Below are 21,525 nucleotides of genomic sequence, written 5' to 3' on the forward strand. Positions count from 1 at the left end.
AACTGCCCATATCCATTATAAGAAGGAAAGACTTAAAAAAAAAAACAAACAAACAAAACAACACACACAACACTGTTGATTTTGATAACAAAGTAACTTTTATTGTATATAGAAATACAAGCTGTTTGTCTCATCTCAGCCTCAGTGTGCAACAGACAGAGAGGACTGAGTCATCAGTAGTACTGGTGTGATCAATGGCGTTTGTCTGACAAGCAAACATTCAGCAATGAAAACAATCTGAATCACCACACTGATTTTGATATGCCAGACCCAATTGCACCACTGCACCTGGCGTCTGTGTGACAAGAATGTGTGCAAGACAGCACCACTTGAGGTTCAAGTGTGAAATTAAAACCTAATGATAGACTTCAGTGCAAAAAAGAAGAAAAGGAACAAAATAAAGACAAAAAATGGTAACGCAATTTAAATACATGACATTCCAGGCGCAAAGCAGCATCAAAACATTAACACTGAAACATACGATATGAATGAGCAAACATTCACTGTAGTGTATGTGTGTGTGTGTGTGTGTGTGTGTGTGTGTGTGTGTGTGTGTGTGTGTGTGTGTGTGTGTATACAAGGATTGGACTGTGGTGTAAATCACAGCTGGCTCAGCATCTGCAAAAATGTGTGCAAGTGAAGCGAGGCTGTCATCTCATGTAGTGTGTAATAGCTCGTAAGATGTAGAGAAGTGCCGCCTGTAGCCGGGCTTCCATCACTATTAGGTTGGCATGAACCTGCACCCAAAAAAAGAAGAAAAAAAAAAAGAAAAGAAACATGTCATTTCCTTCAGTTCACAAGGTGACACGCTGTAACACTTCCTTCTCTGATGACATTTAAAAAAGGAAGGACGCACTAAAATGCCAAATGATACATTAGTTGATTCTGAGGGTACCAAAGAGAGATGACGTGTTAAAATGTCAAATGATACGTGACAGAGGAGGCCAGGTTAAGTGCCTGTTTGAACTTGTCATACCTTTTCAGAGTGTCTGAAGTGTCTCCAGAAGGAGTGGTAAATGCGTGCTGTGGTCTGCTCGGGGTGACAGGCCATGGTTTTTACAAACACCTTCAGAGAGCGTTCCAGCAACACGTTCACACTGCCGTAGTCGTAATCATCGTATCTGGACTTGCGAAGTGACATAAATGTTAATGCTACAGTAGAGAAATGTTAAAGGTGGCTGAACTTTTGCATGGGTGGCACCTTTACACCCACCGTATTCCATAAAGACAGTGGATGTAGTTCCACAGAGCTTTTCTTAGAGTGTGAGTATCCACGCCTTCATGCATGGCCATCCTGTGGTAGGTCAAGTTGCACACAATCTGCAAATTCACATTAGTGTTTGCTCAGTTCACTTTTTTATAACTTTATAGAAGATCACCTCCTGTAGACCATTATACAGAATACAGATTTAAACACTTCCAAAAGTGGCTTCACTTTTCAGACCTCCATCCTTTATATACAGTCTAACCAAACCAGGTGATGCTTGTAAAATTCACAAAAGAAAAATGAGCTGGGATTGGTGTCAGTCATTTGTTTATTTACCGAATGATCTGGAATAAGTGCAAATAAAAAGATTTCTGTGTATTTGCAGTCTACTCTAAGCCAGGAAAACCCTTTTCTACAATACACATGTATTCACCACCCACTTCTTTTTCCTGACACTAAGCAGTTTTATTTCAAGTGTATAAACAAACAAGGAGGTCAACAGTATCTCCTCCCATTCTTAGTCTCAGCTAGGTGAAGTAGTGTAACATGCACTTCAAGAGATAGACCTTTCACATCACCCACACAGCAGCCTTTGGTGATGGTACCTGAAAGTTTTCATCCAATAGCTGGCCCATGTCTGGCAGGAGCCTGTTAAGCAGAGAGAATCCATGGTCCTCCCATGAATAGTCCTACACATGAGACACAACCATTAACAACGTTACCATCTACAACACAAGGCACAAAAAAATCAAGGAGTGTTGCTCACTATAATAAGTTTGACATAGATTTTAAAAAAGGAAAAATATGCCTTAAACTACCTGTGCTCGCATGGTGGGTGGTGCCTGCTCTCCTCTGGGAGCAAAGTCCTCATATCTGAATTCTGGTTCCTCCACAAGACGCAACACCAGGTCAGGTGGAGCGCCCCTCACCACCGCTAAACCAACAACAGAGAGGAAGTGGTGAGTCAACAGGTGACTGAGAGTGATGCAGGGGTAAGCAGTCAGATCTGTACCCGTAGGTATGCTTTCGCTCCTCTCCCTTTCAAAGCGAGTAACCATCTCCTCCTGTGTGCACTCCTCCTCCTGCTGCTGCTGCAGCTCCACCATCCTCTTCATCAGCACCTCCACCTCCACGGCTCCATCAGCCAGCTGGAGAAGATCAGATAATGAAGTCGGCGCTTTGTTGTTTCAGTGTGTGTTCGCAGTTTTCTTTCCTAAGTGAGTGGGTATCTTTTGGCTGTTACTAAACTTTAAATCAACTACCTCCACCCTCCTGTCATTTTAAGCCTGTTAGGCCTGAGATCAGAACATCTGTTTGACTCACCTCGTGCCTGCCGTCCTCGTGAGCGGGGCTGTGTGCGGGGCTGTGAGGACTGTGAGAAAGTGATGGAGGCTGAAAGGTGTAGCCCCCAATGTGGTCAGGTTCTGGGTTTAAACCACAGCCCCAAACGAACGAGCACAACGAGTGAGCGTGCGCCATGAGCACCACGGCGTGTATCAGTTCAGCCAGTGACCAGCGAGGCTCTGCTCCGGGGCACACCAGTTCCTGCAGGACAGATAGGCAGATGTTGGGCTCATGCAGTTTCAGATTGTGTGTTTGCTGGAAATTAATGCCAGGCTGTGGACCAGTTTGCTGGGGGTGTTACCGGTTTGGCATTTGTTGGTGGTTTGATTTGCCTGTCTGCACTAAAGATAAGCCGCATTATCTAATTTAGCAATTTCCCTTAACTGCAATTTTAGACAGTAGAAAATTCTACTGGAAGCACTTTGATACACTTAAACTTTAAGAAGATATCAGTGTTATGTTTGATCCTGTTAGATGGTTCTCAAGTTAATCTTTTAAAAGCAGTTGCAGATAGACTTTTGTGCATGCCAACAATGTGGTACCTTGTACAGAGAAACAACACACGAAGGCGGCTTCATTTAGGGTTTGCTCAAACTAGTCACCCAGTGCTTGTCTGACTCAGGTGATCAGCGTGCACAGTTAAGCACACTCAAGTGCTATCTCCGTTGAGATACACATCTGGGGTGACTGTGACAAAGAAGGCAAACCGCCCCCCCCCCAAAAAAAGATATCACACTAATATTGTCATTGTCAATTCTTTTGACTATGGTAATGAAAATCAGATATTTCACTCTCACAGTCCTAGGTATCAGATTTAAAGAGGCGGAACTACACCTGTCTGTGCTGATGCAAAATGATAGGGTCTGCTACTCTTTATATGGAAGACAATTGGGTGTTTACCACACAGGAAATAGCGGCTGAGTCACTGAGGGAGTGAGTTTGGATTCAAGTCAGAAATTAGAGTTGGAGTAAGACACAGGGAGTGAGTGGGCGAGCGGGAGATGTCTCTGACCTGGATGTGCTGCTGCGTAATGAGCCAGGGTCTGTGTGCCAGCAGCTTGTTGAGTGTTTGCAGGCTGCGGAGTTTGGCGGGAGCGTGCTCCAGGCCGCTTAGCCAGCTCTCCTCCCCTCCGGCCTCCAAGTAGCCTGCGCTGTGCTGCTGCACCAGGTATGAGCAGTGGTGCCGAGCTGCAGCCTGCCAGACGCAAAGAACGGTCCAAGTTAACAGCCGGGAAGAGAAACTCTAACCCTGACCACTGAAAACAACGCTTCACACATTCTCTGTTCACATATCTGTGTGCAACAAATCCATAATGCAGAGAAAGTGTCAGAGGTTAAAACAACACAGCTGAACTTGCACAGGTGGGTGCAGTGAGTGGTATTTCTAAAGTGTTACGGGCTGTTAATGTGAAGCAATACTGAAGACACATAGATCGCATTAGCAGAAAGGCACTAACAGTCTTTGGATGTCTTACTGTTTTGCTATGAAACAATTTCTGAATGTCCCTGAAGGTTTCATTGCCATTACTGTTCAGTGACCATTACCAAAACGTGTGTTATTTGCCAACTGAATGCAGATGTTTAAGCATTAAGAATGCGACCTTCTAAATACTCTATTATACAAATATATGATCACATCTCAAATTTGAGTTCAGTCAGTATAGCAAAAATCTGTATAAACATTTTTCAAATTGAAAAAACATAAGTCCAAGGCACAGCATCATAATATTACAGTATTAACATCTAACTGAAGCTACATTCCCAGGTTATACTACAAAATGTCTTAACATTAATTCAAAATTCTATAAACAAGCATACTTTCTCTCTCTTGCAATATTATAATAATGCATTTCCGTCATTAATAATGGCAACTGCAATTTAATACAACTGCAATTCACAACAACAGCTGCTCCAAAGTGCTTTATTTTACAATATAAAGATCTGCACTCAGCAACAGTGGGGGGAAAAAAGAACTTCCTTTTAACAGGAAGAAATCTCCTGTAGCACCAAGCTAAGAGCAGGGGAGCAATCTACCATGACCAGCTGGGACAAAAGTTGGTGACATTGCATTAGGAGTGAAAAGAGGAGAGTGGGAAATGAAGTCCAGAGCAGCCTGAGCCTACAGCTGCATTAATAAGGAAGCTTCAGGGTCATGTAATCCAGCCATAACTATTCATAGTTTTTAGTCAACAACTAGCCAACACGCTACCCTTGCCATCACAACCAATAAGAGACAGTTAGTAGTACTGCAGGACAAGCTAAGACCACTTTGATTATCCATCCATGGCGGAAAAACTAAGATATAAAGAGAACTGTGAATTTTGGGGACTTGAGATGCATATTCTGCCTCTGCAGCTTTTTCAAAAAGTCCCTGATAGTGGTGACGTCTCTCCCAGTGCTCCAGTTTTGTGACATCTACCTATATCTTGTAAAGAATCCCTCAGCTTGCACTGCTACCAGGATGAAAGCTTTCAAAGTACGGACTGGAGGACAATGGACCAGAGTTCTGTTTTGCCCTCCAGGCAGCTGTGTCCCAGTAGCTCTGACATCAGGTGAAAACTACAAATAAGTTTTATTAAAAAAGAAAGTTTCAGACTAATCTTAAAAGAAGAGAGGGGGTCTGTCTCCAGGATCCAAACTGGGAGCTGGTGTTAGGGAAGAGCCCCATATCTTTATTCTACTTTTAGAATTTCTAAAAGTAGAACTAGGAGTCACAAGTAAGCCCGTAGTCTGGCAGAACAGTGCTCTGTTGAGATAACATGACACCAGAAGGGCTTCAAATATGATGGAGTTCGATTAATCCAGATTTTATGGTGAGGAGAAGAAGTTTAAATTCAGTTCTGGAGTTAACATGGAGCCAGTTAGAAGCGAATATGAGAAAACCATATTCACAACACTCTGATCATAGGCAAGACAAGCATCGAAAATACGTAAATACATAACAATGAAAAACACTGGAAAATACTGGCAACAGCTGGTGCTACCCCTCAGTGTCCTAGCAGACACACCTATGGTATCAATTTCAAAATCCTATGTCGCCTTATTCTCAAGTTGTTAAGTCATTCACAAGATTTTCAGAAAACCTGACCTCTCACCTTGAGGTCAAAGTCACTGAGAGCCAAACTCCTCAGAGATTGTTAATAGAAGCACGTATGGTATCAACTTCAAAATCCTTGGGGTCTTCCTTCTCAAGTTTTCACATTCACAAGACTTTCAGGAAACCTGAGCTCCGACCTTGACCTCGAGGTCACAGATTCAAACTCTTCAGAGATGTTTAGACACACCTATGGTATCAATTTGAAACTCCTTCGTAGCTTCGTTCTTAATGTTTACAATCTTGGGTGTCCACATAGCTGCCCGTTCAGTGGGGTGACGACAATACCCCATCAGCCTTTTATGACTGAGGGGTGAAAAGCAAAAAAAGCAGGAATTATGTGATAATCCACTGTAATCTGGTATTTTGACTTAGTTAACGTTCTCATTTGTTTTTCTTTTCCCTACACATTACTATGTGTCACGACAAGAAGCCATGAAGCAGGAATTCTGGAAAGTCAAACATGTGGTGGTTTAGAACTGTTTAGAACGCCTGCAGCATTTAATAACAATGTCAGTATTTAGCACCAGTTTATTGCTGTAGCAGGAGGAAGCAATACAGTTTTTATTGCTGTGTTTATATTTCATTCTATCCCTACTGAAAACGGACCATTAACATCAGTGCTTGCAATTGTAATCCTCTAAGTGAGACTTCTAAGGTCCCGGAGAGAAGACAGAGGACAACAAAGGACCTGAGCCTTCTACCTGCACACACAGTCATTGCTGTCAGACAACACATAAGTGTGTTTCCATAGCATTCACACTCAAATGCTCAGAACTCGTACCAAACATCACACATCAAGTCCACCAATATTACCCACTGCTCTAACTAGTACATCAGGCCAATTAAAGGTTCTGGTGTTTACACACACACACACACACACACACACACACACACACACACACACACACACACACACACACACACACACACACACACACACCTCTACTCTACGATTTTGTTTGAACAGTAGAAAAGATTAAATGGAGACCAAAGAACTATAATCATTTTGTATCAATGACAAAACGATTTAACCTCAAGTGTCAGAACTACTACGATGGAAAAAATCTAAAATAACAATCTCGTCTGTTTGAGAGTGAGAATTTACTTTGATGTTCACAATTGTTAATTCTTTATTTGGTTCATCGTGCATGCACATGGCTGCAGTACACACTACATATGATTTCTTTTTAAGGAACTACATATACTATTTCACATTTCTCCTACAAAAGACCTTAAAGGAGGCTGAATAGTGTTTTACAAACAGTCCAAATTATGATGAAACCCCGTTCGAAGCAATTTGTCAGCTTTCTGCTGAAAAGTAATTAAAGTTGGAGGCTAAAAAACATTTTTCTTACCATGACAGCAATGTAGTGTCTCCAGTGACGGGGCAAGGGGCCGTCCATCTCCAACAAAGCATGCTGGGTCTTTAGGAAGCAGCAGAGGTAGGCTGGGTGCATCGCCATGACCATAGAGATGTGATCCACACGCCCCAGCGAAAGAAAAGACTCAATCAGGACATCCTGGTTTGGCCCTCCTTTTAAAATCTAAAGAGGAAAAAAAACAAAACATAACTGAATCCTGAGTAAACTTAATTAGGGTTTCTTCTTCTTTATGAAAAAGAAAAGAAAAAGAAATCTGAATGAGTCACATTATGAGCTAAGACATTATCAGCCACTAGCTTTGGCAACTCAGCTCGGGTGTTGCATCTATTGAATGCAACAGGCAGTGTAGTATTGCAGCAGAATAAATAGCATCATTTCAATGAGCAAGTCTGTTAGGTCATTACGTATGTCTGTTTCTAAAACGGAAAATAATTTAAAAATAAACTTACATAAAAAACCCTGTGGGAAAAAAATGTAGGCCAATGGAGATTCAAATATATTTTTAAGTTTAGAACATTTCAATTATATTTATATGAAAAGCTTAAGTTCAAAGTAACAGCTGTTAGTTCATTATGTTAGCAACCTGAAACAAGCCCTGTAAAAATCACAGGATTAGACATGAAGGCCAGCTGTGTGCCACTCTGACATCAACCTGAGGGGGGAAAAAAACAATCTGGCATCTAGACAGGGTGCAAGTCTGACACACAAACAATGGAAATAGCAAAAACATACTTGTAGTAATCCGGAAACTCATTCTTTTTTATTAAGTTGCATACACACCTCTTTTGCAGGGATAAAGGCACTTGGACCTGAGGCCAGAGCCCGAGGTACCTGGACTCCTTGCTCCTGGCAACAAAAGAAGACACAAACAACACGTAATTATCATTCAGTTTGTACTTGATTATTGCTCTGGTTTATCAAAATTTCAGTCAAGATTCCAATCAACCCTAAAGGATTCATCTTGTCTACGGAAATCAACCTCAAACGCAGCTCATTTCTGTGACTGACACGCGAAAAATACCTTTTCAGACTTTTTCCATGCACAAAAAAGTTTACCATTGTAAATATTCACATTTATCCAAATCGCTGATATGCTTATATGAAATATGTTCAGCTTAACAACGCCTCAGCCTCCTTTAGCTTGCCTAGACCTTCTTTGAACCGTAACAGGCCACCCGTTTCGTAACTAGCACGCTTCAAACTTCCACGTTTAACCAAAACACGCGTTAAAACTCACTGACATCGGAAGCTCGGACGCTAAACGTTGCCCTGTTTGTTATTTTCAGCACAAACACAAATGAAAGGCGTCTAAAGCAGCCTGCCTTTTTAATTTCTAGAAGCTACACTGGGCCGTGTCTGCTGGTGGTGTGTTTTTCAGGCAGCGGGAGGGGGCGTGTCCGGCCCGGTTGTTTGTGCACACCGCTTCAGAGTCTTGCATCACCTACAGTCTGATGAAACCAGCAGCAGTCCGGTAGCAATAAAAATCACCATCAGCTGATGAGAGAGGTGAACCTACCCTTACCTAACCTTATAACGTCATCATGCAAAGCAAAAGCAGTCCTCCTGAGAGTACCTAAAAGTCCTTTAATGGTACAAAAGGTGCCCGAGCGCTATTGGAGTAAGATTTTTTTTCCCCCCTATCTGTCAGTTAATGCGGCCTGCAAACCTCACAGAAGAAGGGGAAGTCTGTCGGTGAATTGTGCATGCATTACCTGTGCGGTCCGCAGGAGCTCGACGGCTCTCTCCCGTACTTCCTGCAGCGGACACGACCTGGACAGCCGGAGCAGATGCAGAAGAGTTTGTTTACGCAGTCGCTCCGAGCCGTGCCGCTCCAGGTCTAAACACTGGAGAACCCCTTGGCTTAACTCCTCCAGAGCCGCTCTCCGCTCCCCGTCATCCCTGCTGCACAATCGCGCTAAGCTCTTCGAAGTCGGTCCAGCATCAGATTCAGACTCGGACCGGTGGCCACACGAACGCCGAGCGGCGGGCACTCCTCCCGGCTTGCTGCCTCCATTAGCCTGGCAGGTAGCCGCGGGATTACTGGCCATGTCCCGGAGCACCTTTGTAGAGTTGAGCTGCCTGTCGTTACCGAGCAGCAGTTAGCCTAAAGTATTAATTTAACGCTAACCCTTAACGTTAGCTGAAAACATGTATTCTTCTTCACTGACACAACCTCGAGGTATCTGCCGCCGGTCTTCTTATTTTTACTGCGCAATCGTCTGCTTCGCAAATTATTAACACCGACGAACCACCTTCAGAGAGCGCCACCTTTTTTTTCCCACCCGGCTTCCTGACCGTGAACGCCGGCGGCGGTTAGCTCGCTACGCTAGCAGATGCTGCAGACTCTTTCAGCCGCAGCTATGACGATTTCCGGTAATGAAAACAACGCGAGCCGCTGATTTATATTTGGACTGGGCATCGTGGACATAATGCCGAGTTAAACTTAAAACTATCTTGCGTAAGGCACCGGGAATAATGTAGAGTTTTCACACGCTCCTTCCGCTCAGATCTTGGCGAGCTTCCCCCGTGCAACGTCATCGTGACGTATGCGCAACTTTCCTGTGATAAACAGCAGGCGGCTGTTGTCTCTTTAAATGTTACTCTCAGTAACAGCGTATCCATAAGTCGCTGTTTTCTCTTTTCTTTACAAAGTGAGCATGTGTTCATTTCAGGCGGGTTTTTTTTATTTTATTTTATTCCTAATGCCTTTGCTCATACTGATAAACAGGTTTTAGTCAAGATGATACATGAAGGGATATATATAAAATAAAGAAATCACCTGTTTTGAAAGTATTCTTATGACTCTGCTTTATTGTACCCACTCTGTGTTCTACACTGTAATCACTCCAGTCTTTTTTTGGACACATAGTATATCTGTAGAACTATTATATTATACTTTTCTGCAATTTCTGCTGCGATCTTGGCTAGATCTCTCTTGAAAAAGACATTGATCCCAATTAGTCTTTTTACCTGGATAGTATTTTGTGTTTACTAATTATGCAAGCTGTAAACTTACACATTCCCCATCAATTACCAAAGCCTTGAGCAAGGTCATAAAATTACTGATATTACAAAAATGACAAAGCTTAAGTTTAATATTTAATGTGAAACAGACACCAGTCAGGGTTAATATGTATGATGATGATATAATTACTTTTATCATTTAGTCAAAATCACTGAAATTAAATGGTAGATTAGCTGATGTCATTCTGTTACCTTCACAACTGCAGCAATCCTTTAATTATACAAGAACCCAGCACTTTACCGCAAACATCTCGGACTTTGTCTTGGACATTGCCACCTGGGAAGTACCTAAAATGTCTGTGTGCTGAATCAGGTCACTGAGCTAATGTGTGGCAGACATGCTGGCAATATCAACCCAGTCCTTCTGGTCCTCTGGAAACCATATTGTGGAACCTCTGGGTTTTTCCACAATCTTTTATATTAAAGTAACTAAAACTGTATAAATTATTTGTTGTGTCTGTATGTGGACGTGTAATTCTAGAGTGGGATATAATGGTTTCACAATTTTCTGTTTACTTCCTGAATCACCTTTATTTAGGAAAATAAAAAGAAATCAATGATGTGTCCTTAGTATCAGACATATCTTATATTAATTTACCTGTATATATCATATACAATGCAAGATAACTTTTGTGAGGATGATAGGAGAAAAAAATGAAGAAGATGAAGGAATAGGGAAATATGACAGTGACATATAAACAGACAAACAAGTGAAGGTGATGTGCTGCTTCGTTTGACATGACAAGACACACACTCTCTGGGGTTTCAGGAACTTCAACACTGTGGCAGCAACAAAGAAAAACCCTTCAGCGTTCCATCACCGTTTCCCTATGAGGGAAGACTTTTATTAGCAAACACACAGGCTGGCTTTGGAGGATGACCTTCAGGGCACATACACACACAAACAGACACACAAACACACACAGAGAGGCATGTTCATGTGGTAACCAACGTTTGTGTCCCAAGGGTAGAAGAGACAAGAGCAGAAGTGTAGAAAAACAAGAGGTGGTTTGGAGGGGTAGGAAAGAGCCAAGGCCTGGATTATCACACACACACACATTGATATGGAGAGGGGTGTGTCTTCAATATTTTACAGGAAGTAAATTTTGTGTGTGTGTATGTGTGTTTGTATTTGTACATGGGTGCATGTGAGTAATGGGATACGAGTCCTTAGACGATTTTGTTCTCCAGCAAGGCGATCCTCTTCGACATGCTCTCTAGTAAGATTCTGTCAAGGAGAGAAACTGTGAAGGCAGTCAATAAATCAGACAGTGCGAAAACAACTTTAACACCCTCCCTCCCAAAATAATATCCTCAGACAGTGTCACCTGTCATAAAGGATATGTTTTTTTGTTAGTGCCTGTAGGGCAGCTTCAACTTTCTTTTGGAACTTTACAAGGGAGTCGCATTCACAAGGGTCACCTGTGGAGCCAAGAACACACGGGTTAAAGATTTGTCTGATTTGTGAAGTATAACAACACATTTGTTTAAAACTTCTCACCATTACAGACGTTAATCTGTAGCTTCTTGGCAATCTGGCTCATGGCCTTGAAATCGGCGGTGTAGAAGTAGTGCTCTCCGGTTGGCTCAGAGGCAATCTCTTTCAGCTCGTCCTCAACTGCATTGCCCACTCCGACAGCATACATCTTAAAGCCTGCAATGAACGCGCTCGTTCCTTCATCTGATTCACATAAGTATATATTTTTAGTCTGCTTTAGACGTAACCTTCCCACTCCCTCTAACCGTTTTCCTTGGCCTTCTTGGCAGCCTCTCCGATGTAGTCCTGACTGCGCCCATCGGTGAAGACGATGCCCACCTTTGTGACTCCAGGCCGGGCACCCTGACCAAGGCTGAAGCTGTTTTCTACCAGATAACGGAGAGCCTGGCCTGTCATGGTTCCCCTCTCCAGGTAGGCCATCTTTTTCACAGCTTCTTTGAGGTCCTTCTTGTTGTTGTAGCGGCCCAAGGGAAACTCCTGCGGTGGAGCAGAATTAGGATGATGATGAGGGTGGAAGTGAAAATGCTTACTCTAATGTAAAAAAAGAAAAAACTGACTCATACCGGTTTGACTGTGCTGGAGTACTGCACCAGTCCGACATGAGCCTTGCTTTCACTGACGTCCAGCTTGTCGATGATCTGGTTTATCCATTTCTTGACCAGCTCAAAGTTCTCAGGACGCACGCTCTTAGAGCCATCGATCAGAAACACAACGTCTGTTGCGGAGTTGCTGCAAGCTGGTGAAAAACAAAACATACACACACGGACACACACGGGGCATGTTAATGTCAGAGCATATTTATCATACTTGGACACATACCTTCTGAGACAAACACCCACTCACCACTGCAGCTACGACCATTGTCCATGAGGGTAAAACCTTCTCTGCAGGCACACTTGTATGATCCTGGTGTGCTGATGCATACCTGCTCACAGTCATGATCCCCAGTGGCACACAGGTCAGACACTAGGTCTTCTTACATGCACAACACACACACACACACATAAGAGGGGGCAGGCAGGTAGGGTTAGAGGGAGAAATAAAACTATGTCAGTTTGAAAATGGGAAATTCTAGCATTGATTTTTTTAATGATCCACTGTGACCTGCAGTTGACCTGAACAGGTTTGAATATATGTAGATGATGCAAAAATCCAGTGGAGCCTTAAAGCAAACGGAGGAAAAGATCGGAGCAGCCTTAAGCTAATAAAATCCAGTTTTCTGGAGGATTTTTCAACGTGATGCACAGGCTCCTCCTCAACACTATGATAATGCTGCTCTCATCATCTGCACGTGCAGCGATGCTGGCTGCCGCAAAGCGAGAAGCAAACAGCAGTCGAAGCTGCCGCAGACTGGGAGCGCCGAAGGGCATCACTAATTAGAGGCTTAATGATTGGCACTAATGGATCGGTAATTACAGATAGATCAGTCTCGCCTCTCGGTTATGTGAGAGTTGACTGAAGAACAGGACTAAATCTCATTCCAAAAGGTTGTTTCTACCCTAATGCCCTCGTGCTGTGGGGAATTTTAAATGAGTTTGAAGGACTGAATGAATACATTGTAATCTTGTCGAGGACGAGCAGAGGACAAAAGGGAGAGAAGAATAAATTGGAATGAAAAGGATGACAGTCCAGACACCTTACCCTCAGTACAGGGGAGCAGCAGACAGCTCTCTCCACAGGAATGAAGGTGTGCATATAATGAATCCCTCTTTCTTGCTGCTGTATCTATACCTCCTACAGTACATCTCTAATCCTTCTCTCATCTCTTCCTTCTCCCCCTCTTACCACAAAAGGCCTCCTGGAACTTCTTGGTGAGCTTCTCGATAACGCTGTAGCTCTCCACATAGTCCACATGGTCATCCAGAGGATCGCTGGCCATCTGCCTCAGAGTGTTCATGTCCACGCGTCCCACACCGATGGCAAAAATCTCAATGCCGGCGTCTCGTGCACGTTGAGCTATATCCTTTACATTGTCCTGGGGACGCCCGTCTGTCACAATAATGGCAACCTGTGACAGTGAGGGTTCAAAATAGATTATAAAGTTACCATTGCGGTTATGAAAGAGGTGAATTTCACGTGCAAACGCATCTAAACATGTGGCAGACCTTGCCGACGTCAGAAGATTTTGCACGAGCGCCCTCGGCCTCACTGAAGGCAACATTCATTGCAAACTGGATGGCCAGGCCAGTCATGGTTCCGGTGGACAGCGGCTCAATTTTGGTCACAGCCTTGATCAGCCCGGCTTTGGTGCGGTGGGTCTTCAGAGACACCTACAGTTCCACAACAGCGCAGTGAGTGAGATCGAAATGAGAGAAAACAAATCAGAAACGTCGGAAATCGTTTTTTAAACTTTATCCAAACCTCATTCTTAACGCGGCTGGCATAGTTGACAACTCCCACACGAGTGGCGCTGGGTCCAACATTCAGCCCCTCGATGACTTTTGCCAGGAAGACTTTAACTTGCTCAAACTCTGAGGGGCGAACACTGCGACTGCTGTCGATGATGAACACGAGGTCGGTGGGACGGGCTTTGCACAAACCTGCCGCTACACGTGAAGAGAAAAGCAACTCAGATGTCACCGTAATCTCATATTCATTTTATAAAGTTATAAATTATTCCTCATTCCATCATTCCTCATGATGATGGATGGAGATCATGAAAGTCAGGGGAGATGTGGGTGGAGCATGGAGTGAAGGGCTGTTGAGAGGAAAAGGGGAGGGCAGAGGTGATGGAGAGTGGTGAGATGTATATGAGAGGAAGGGCTGGAAACAGGACGCACAGAGGCAGCAAGGGTGGAGAGAGGGAAAGGTGAAAGTACTGCGATGGAGAGAGGACACAAAAAGAGCCACTGACCCACTTTAAGTGTTTTCAGAAAGCTTGTTGAGTATCTCTTGCATGAATATATCAATAATTAATCCATAATTAGATTCCACCAAGAAAAGGCGTGAGAAGTGGTTACATTTTCACAAAAAAAACATGGACTCTGACAGATTTTTTTAGAAAAGGTGTGATGAAATTAAGCTTTGCTACAGCGATACGGCTGGTGACCCGTAGCATTTTCAGTGTAAACGCGGGCATTTTGGCATCATTAAGCAAACTGCAGCCAGCGTCTACTGCATATCACTGATCTCCCTCCTCGCCCTTCACCTCTCTCCCTCCCTCCTCCCCCTTCTCCTTCTATACACCTCCTCTCAATCTTTGACATGCAAGAAACAGCAACGGCCACACTCCATCCTGAACAAAACAATTATCCAAAATGTGCTTATACAAATTAACGACTTGAAAGAACATCATAACCCCTTTTTTCACGTGGCAGAGCACGTCATCTACTAATCAGGAGGTAGAGCAGGTCATCTTCTAATTATGAGGTTGGTCTTTTGATCCTAGGCTGCTCCAGTCTGCATGCCAAATGTCCTTGGGCACAATACCAACCCCAAGTTGCTCTCCGATGTATCCATCAGAGTGTGAATGTGTGTGAATGTTGAATAGGAAGCATGTAAAAAAGTGCTTGTATGAATGGGTGAATGAGGAGAGTTGAGCTGCATAAAGTGCTATAAGAACCAGTCCATTTACCTTTTCTCCCAGTCCCTTACTTATCATTCTTAAATAGCTATGATATATACAGAAAGTTAGTGTCCACATCTAACCATCATACATTTTTCCCCCAAAAAATGTATGATGATACAGCATCTCATCCAGCCTATTCACACACAACACACAAAAAGATTCTAACCACTCAAAAAAAATTTTTATGTCCTTCACCTAAAAGGCAAACTGATGATCAGAGCAATATTTCTCACCTGTTGAGACCAGACTAATGCTCGCTTTTTAAAAGCTGTGTGAGGTTTTTCTGCTCTATGAGTTCACTTTTATGATGATAAAAGGCAAACGGGTGTTAGAAGCAAAGCATCACACAATCAACAGGAGTTAAGACATAGGCTTTAGGGGTTAAAGGTCATTATTCTTACCCATGGCGGCGGCTGTGCGAAGGTCTAAGTTAGCTTGGGCTCCTATTAGGCCAAGCAACAGCAGGAACAACGGCTGGATGGGCGTCATGGTGACAAAGGCGGGGGGTCCGAGCGCGGCCGCAGACGGTCCTAGAGTTGGGAAGCAGAAAAGAAAGCGAAGCGCAGCTCCAAGCGATGGGCACGGCCACAAAGTGAGACCAAGCGACTCTGAGCTGCAGGTTATCAATGCACGAGCTTCACACACTCAGCCCACAGACAACCCCCCTCTAAAGCTGCAGTGTGTGCACGGATGAGTGTGCGTCTGTGGGAAAGAGAAGGAAATACCTGCTCTGGGAGGACCTAAAACGGTGGGCAGGGAAAGACAAACACACCTTGATATGGTTAGGATGGACAGGTAAGTGTGTATGTGAAGGTGGTAAATTTTTGTTGTGTGTGCGCACCGGTCCCCCAGTGGGTTACAGTATGTGCGTGTCTGGCTGGGGGTACAGGAGCGGCTGGGGTTTGGTGCAGGGCTCGCGCCAGTGCTGCTGCCCCAGGTTGGATTTGGCCAAAGCTCAAATAAACACCGACATGAATTCCTCTTTTCTATCCGTGTTCCCTCGTATAGCAAACACACATTTATGGTGCGGAAGTGAAGCAGAGCCGCCATACACAGCCTACAGTGTTCCTGCTGCTCTACACGTTGAGCTGCGTGTGTGTGCGCATTTTTCTGTAAATTTTAAATTGTAGGTATACAATCCATTTCCTGGTTTCTGAGTTTCAGTATTCAGTGTCATTCTCAATCTCCTTGCTTCACATTTGTAAACCCTTCTGAAACTTTTTTACCTCAAAATCAGTTTTATAATAAGACAGATCAAACACACACACACACACACACACACACACACACACACACACACACACACACACACACACACACACACACACACACAATGAGAGTAAAGGTAAATCAGATTTCCTTTTTTCAGCATCTTCTCCTGAACTTCTCTGGTATATACTCTCCACTGTATGACAGGCAGCAGGGCCCCATTGGAGTAAACACAGCAGCAAAACACACTTTCATCAATAAGTTCATGTACACATCTTTAATCTTGCTATAGAGTCCACACAAACACACTCAACAGAGACCCCTCTTTTCCCCACACACAAGCAGACATTCCTCTGAACCCCCACCCACCCCCTTCCTCCTCCACACAAACTCACTGAACAAGCCGCAATTGAGGAGGGAGTCTGTGAGGGGAAGAGGAGTCGGGGCTCTGGCTGTACAGTAACCAGTTAGTCAGATTTCCAAGTGAACATGCTGCAAAACCAACTGAACAGGGTGTGTGTGTGTGTGTGTGTGTGTGTGTGTGTGTGTGTGTGTGTGTGTGTGTGTAATAGTGGTGAAATGTTAGAGATTAAAAAGAGAAGAGATGTTATTCCTGGACAGTGTGTCATCTCTGGAAATGGTCAGTTTGGCTCATAAGAGAAGATACATCACACATGCACAGCATTATGTAGTAACACACACACACACACACACACACACACACACACACACACACACACACACACACACACACACACACACACACAGGTTATGTAACACTGTCTACCGGCAGGCTGGGCAAACATAAGCAGGTAACTGAAAGAACCGGACCTGCATTTGAGAACTACTCTGCTCAAAAACATTACAGGAATATTTGCTCATCGCAGTAAAACACAAAGTCAGCGAAACTTCAGGGATATCAGTCTGTTCATTTAAGGAAGTGAAAACCACTGTGAATCTATTTCACTTGTTTTGGTGCAAATTAAAGTGCTAACAGGGGTAAGAATAAGACAGATAGAGGAGAAGGATATAAACCCAGCAGTAGCACCAGTGTCTGCTCCTTTGAGCAATAAACTGGAGGAGCACTGAAAGAAACAGAGTCCATGAAGGTGTCACAAGGGCACAACGATTATGTTGCTCGCATCCCAGCACTGTGCAATTGAACTGGCAGGTCCACCACTGGCACCCTGTTCTCTTCACAGGTTTACACTGAGCACCTGTGACAGGTGTGAACAAATCTGCAACATCATGACCAGTTTGGGAGTGGCTCAGTGATCATCTGAGGAGACATATCCCACAGACGTTCTACAGAGAGGCCAGTTAAAGTTAACCTGATTAGGTTAGCTTAGGTTTGGTCAGAGACATGCACGGGTACCCTGCTGGAGGTCATTTTGTAGGGCTCAGGCAGTGCTCCTCCTCCTGTTCCTCCACAAACAAAGGAGCAGATAGTAGTCCTGCTGCTGGGTTGATGTCCTTCAACAGCCCTGTTCAGTTCTCCTTGGGTAACCCTTATCATCCTGTGTTGACGCACGGCTTTAGTCACACAGATATCGAGCAGAGCAGCTCAAATACGGAAAAATGATTCAAAAGACTGCAGAGCAGATCTTACTTAATGACAGTAGAGAAGGACTGTGAATACCAGTTAACTAGATTACCTTTTCCCTAATCTTTGGCTAATCATTAGTTTAGAAAAATTTTAAATGCCACCTTTAAAAAGGTGGTTTTGCTTGACTGAGAAAAAAGTCGTTCAACAACAATTTAGGATAAATATTTTAATCCAATTTTATATCCAGGGCAAATTTGTTGTGGTCCCCTGTGCTTTTAGGTGTTGGCCTGATTTCTGTCTGTTCTCCGCCCTTTGGTCTAGCTTCTCTTTATCGTGTGGGTGTGTGATTGTTTCACTAACTGTGCTTCCTCCTCCTGGCTCTTCTCTGCACTTGTTATCAGATTGTTAGCATACTGTGGTAGAAGTAATATAGTGTGGTAGAGGTGCTTAGGTGTTTTAATGCTTCCTTGTTACCAATCCTTGAATCTATACTCACCTGCCTTCTCCTTCTTTATCCTAGAAAACTTACCTGCCTGTGTCATTCGCTGCCCGCCTACTGGAGGAAAACACCCCAGCAAAAGATTGAGACTGAGCTGAGTTATCAGTTGTTTTTTTAATCACACACCTTTTTTGGTTTAGAGCTGAGCACTCTACCTGTGGGTCCTTCTTATTAAGCAACAACACAGTTAATCTGGTTTATCAAGTGAATCAGAGTGTTTGAGGTCAGGAGTCTTAATTGAGTGTACAAATAAATAGGTGTGAATCAGGGAGTGAACGGTGGCATAAAAATATATATTTTTAACACATCCGGTGTGTAAAGGCCTTTAGATCTTATTGAATTAGAGAGAATGGAGGGGTTTGAAGCATGTGTAGTAGTTGCTATGCATTTAAACACTGTACTTTCCACTTTAGTACATTTACAGAAGATCCAGTCAGCAGTGAGCATCTATGCCAGATACCTGCAATTAGGCCATTAACCATCATTAGAACTGGAAATTATGGTACAGCTCCACCAGCACATGTAATTTCAGTGGCTGCTGAATTGTTCAGTGTTATTTCATGACCTGTGTACAAAACACAAGGACTGCCTGATTATTTAGTAGGTTTATCATCTAAAACGCAGAGGCTGGGGAAAATCTGTCACCATCATACTGTGAAACACTGAAACCTGAAGTTACACTGGTCATAATGGATTGACAAACCAGCTTGTTGCCCTGTTACAGTCAGTATTGCCAGGACTCAATACTACACCTACACCTCAGCCTTAGCTCTCGACCGACCCTAAAGTCATTAATTATGGTAACATGGGAGACACAAGCAAACCAATACTGGGAAAATGTGTGTGTGTGTGTGTGTGTGTGTGTGTGTGTGTGTGTGTGTGTGTGTGTGTGTGTGTGTCACATGTGACCTTGAGCTTCATTTGGGTGAAGACCCATTGGCCAATCATTGTTGGTAAGTTTGATTCTGACCAATAGTGCAGGAAAAACTGCAGAAAGACAGATGGATGTCTGATGCCTCACCATGGCATGAGCTCATCAGTCCTTCAGCCGAATGAGCCCTGGAGTCCTGGAGTTATTGCCTGGTATTTATGGTAAACAGCCTGGTTTTGTTGGCATTACAGAGGCGTTCGGGTTCAGTGTCTTGCACAAGGACATTTTGGGATGTGGACAGGAAAAGCCGGGATCAACCACTCACCTTCCGATTAGTAGAAGTTCCCCTTTACCACCCAAGTCAAAGCTGCTCTATGAGATTATGAAACCTTTGGAAAAATAGTCTTTTTAAGCACTAATCCATTAAAAAAAAAAAAAAAAATAATGATCATTCATTGGACACCCACAATCAGCTCAAACTACACAGTTATATAAGGTTTTCCTTTTTCCAACCCATCCGTTTACCTTCTTGTAGCAAAATAGAAATCTAATATTAAGACACGATGTATTTGCTTTTTTTCCCCAAAAACGTTCCTGTAAGTTTATTTTTTTCTCTGCCAACCATTTCAAGGTGCTCGGTTTAGAAAACTATCATCACAATAGTACTGCCAGACCCGGGGAGTGCATGGAAAGAAGTGTAAAACAAACACATTCCTCCATCTCAGCCTCACTGCGTGCCATTAAGCATTTTCATAAGGCAGCATACAAATAATGCCACTTTTAGTGGAAATATTTACTATCAACAAGGTTAGCTGAGATATTTTATCGCTGTCAAATCTGGACCTTCCACTGTTTGTCCTCGTTTTTAAAGCCACGCTTGAACACACAAATCTATTTATTTTATCCAATAGGGTGTTATTTTCCTGAGCAACTCGCCTTCGTGTCCCATCTTCTTTCAATCCCAACAAAGTCTGTTTGTCATATCTTCTAAAAACAAACGAAAAAAATCAACAGTTTAATGCTATTTGAACCAGGCGACTGGAGGAACTCCAAACTGTGTCTCGGTTTTGTTCTACAACCAACATCATTACTTTCAATCTGTTATATCAATAAACTTTATCCACCAATATCAATAAACTCCATTACTTGATCTGACCGAGCAGTGTGGGGTTTTCTTTTACTTTTTAACCGTCAGTCGGTGCGTGTGCACGCATACTGTCACGGCTTTTGGAAAGAGTGGGAGGATTTAATGTTTGACCACATCCATAAATATTGAAACAAGTTGCCTTTCTTCAAATCTCAGAATACTGAGTAAATATTGACACGGTGGGATCGGGCTGGAGAGAAGCATCCCAAACCTGTGCTCACACACGTATGCACATATCTGCACACGCACACACACAGTCGTTTCCCTCCAGCTGTGCTCTGAACGCTCTCTGTTCACACGAGGGAAGTCCTGGAAAAAATAACTACAGAGTAACCCGACATGAAGCGCTCCTCAGTCACATGTGTAAGCTCAGTGATACATGAAGGACTCTGAAATTATGTAAATAGCACGAGTACTACACAAAAAAGAGTCAATCAGTATCAGACTTCAGCCCGAGTAAAAACATTTCTTCCTTGAGTTTGAAGAGAGCCCTCACTTCTTCACAAAATAAAGTTCTGTGCGTGCCTTCTTATGCAAGAAATTTTTGCACTGCAAATGAAGTTTTTGTGTATGTGCGCGAGTGTGTGTGTGTTTATGCTGCTCGTCTCCTGCCAACAGTAACAGCTCAGTAGCCAGTGAGCAGGAAGAGAGGTTCATTAAAAACCAAATACAGAGCTTACATAACCAACAGTTCTGTTCATCCCAGAACCCCCTCCCCGTGCTACAAACACACTTCTCCTTCATCCCCATCTTCTTTCCCTCCCACGCCTACTGGCAGAGCCCACCCATCATCCTCTTCTCCTCCCATAGCAACAGCTCATCTCAGCTCTCCTCCCTTGTTCCTAGACCAGCAGATTGCCTCAGTCCCTCCATCTCCCCCGTCCTTTATCTGCTCCCTCAGTCCCTGCCACCTCCTCTTTGCTCTCATCATATCTCCTTCTCTTACTCCCACACCATTCCAAGCTGTACTTCAAACTTTACAAACAGCGGGAGTACGAACCAGGAATATTAACTAGAGTTAAAACAGGAAACCTTTGATTTTACAGAGAACAAGGAAATGTCACATTGCTCCCAAACGTCTTTTTTAGTCTCAGGAAAAAGCCTTCAGCTCTTTCAGAGGTGTGATTTCATAT

At 43.4% G+C, this 21,525-nt stretch overlaps 2 protein-coding genes across 6 annotated transcripts; both read right to left on the minus strand.

Moving 5' to 3' along the window:
• Positions 1–75: 75 nt before the first annotated feature.
• Positions 76–9,585, minus strand: sesn2 (sestrin 2). Of its 3 annotated transcripts, none has more exons than XM_082521253.1 (11): positions 8,743–9,583; positions 7,811–7,876; positions 7,004–7,192; positions 3,564–3,746; positions 2,531–2,752; positions 2,220–2,355; positions 2,026–2,141; positions 1,813–1,896; positions 1,214–1,320; positions 977–1,121; positions 76–737 (listed from the first exon to the last, which is right to left on the minus strand). In XM_082521253.1, exons 1-11 carry the CDS (start codon positions 9,076–9,078, stop codon positions 651–653), a joined length of 1,671 nt encoding a protein of 556 aa, XP_082377379.1. In that variant the 5' UTR covers positions 9,079–9,583; the 3' UTR covers positions 76–650. The 3 variants fall into 3 exon arrangements, with proteins under 3 accessions (XP_082377379.1, XP_082377381.1, XP_082377380.1); XM_082521255.1 differs by lacking the exon at positions 8,743–9,583 and adding an exon at positions 8,268–8,412; XM_082521254.1 differs by lacking the exon at positions 76–737 and having other exon boundaries at positions 983–1,126; positions 8,743–9,585.
• Positions 9,586–10,871: 1,286 nt separating this feature from the next.
• Positions 10,872–15,910, minus strand: matn1 (matrilin 1). Of its 3 annotated transcripts, none has more exons than XM_082520311.1 (10): positions 15,522–15,910; positions 13,914–14,098; positions 13,658–13,822; positions 13,338–13,560; positions 12,396–12,524; positions 12,116–12,288; positions 11,798–12,029; positions 11,556–11,708; positions 11,399–11,476; positions 10,872–11,274 (listed from the first exon to the last, which is right to left on the minus strand). In XM_082520311.1, exons 1-10 carry the CDS (start codon positions 15,607–15,609, stop codon positions 11,225–11,227), a joined length of 1,476 nt encoding a protein of 491 aa, XP_082376437.1. In that variant the 5' UTR covers positions 15,610–15,910; the 3' UTR covers positions 10,872–11,224. The 3 variants fall into 3 exon arrangements, with proteins under 3 accessions (XP_082376437.1, XP_082376436.1, XP_082376438.1); XM_082520310.1 differs by having other exon boundaries at positions 12,396–12,527; XM_082520312.1 differs by lacking the exon at positions 12,396–12,524.
• Positions 15,911–21,525: the final 5,615 nt, after the last annotated feature.

The sequence above is a fragment of the Aulonocara stuartgranti genome (genome assembly GCF_965226115.1).
Source record: "Aulonocara stuartgranti genome assembly, chromosome: 22".
Taxonomy (NCBI): Eukaryota; Metazoa; Chordata; class Actinopteri; order Cichliformes; family Cichlidae; genus Aulonocara; species Aulonocara stuartgranti.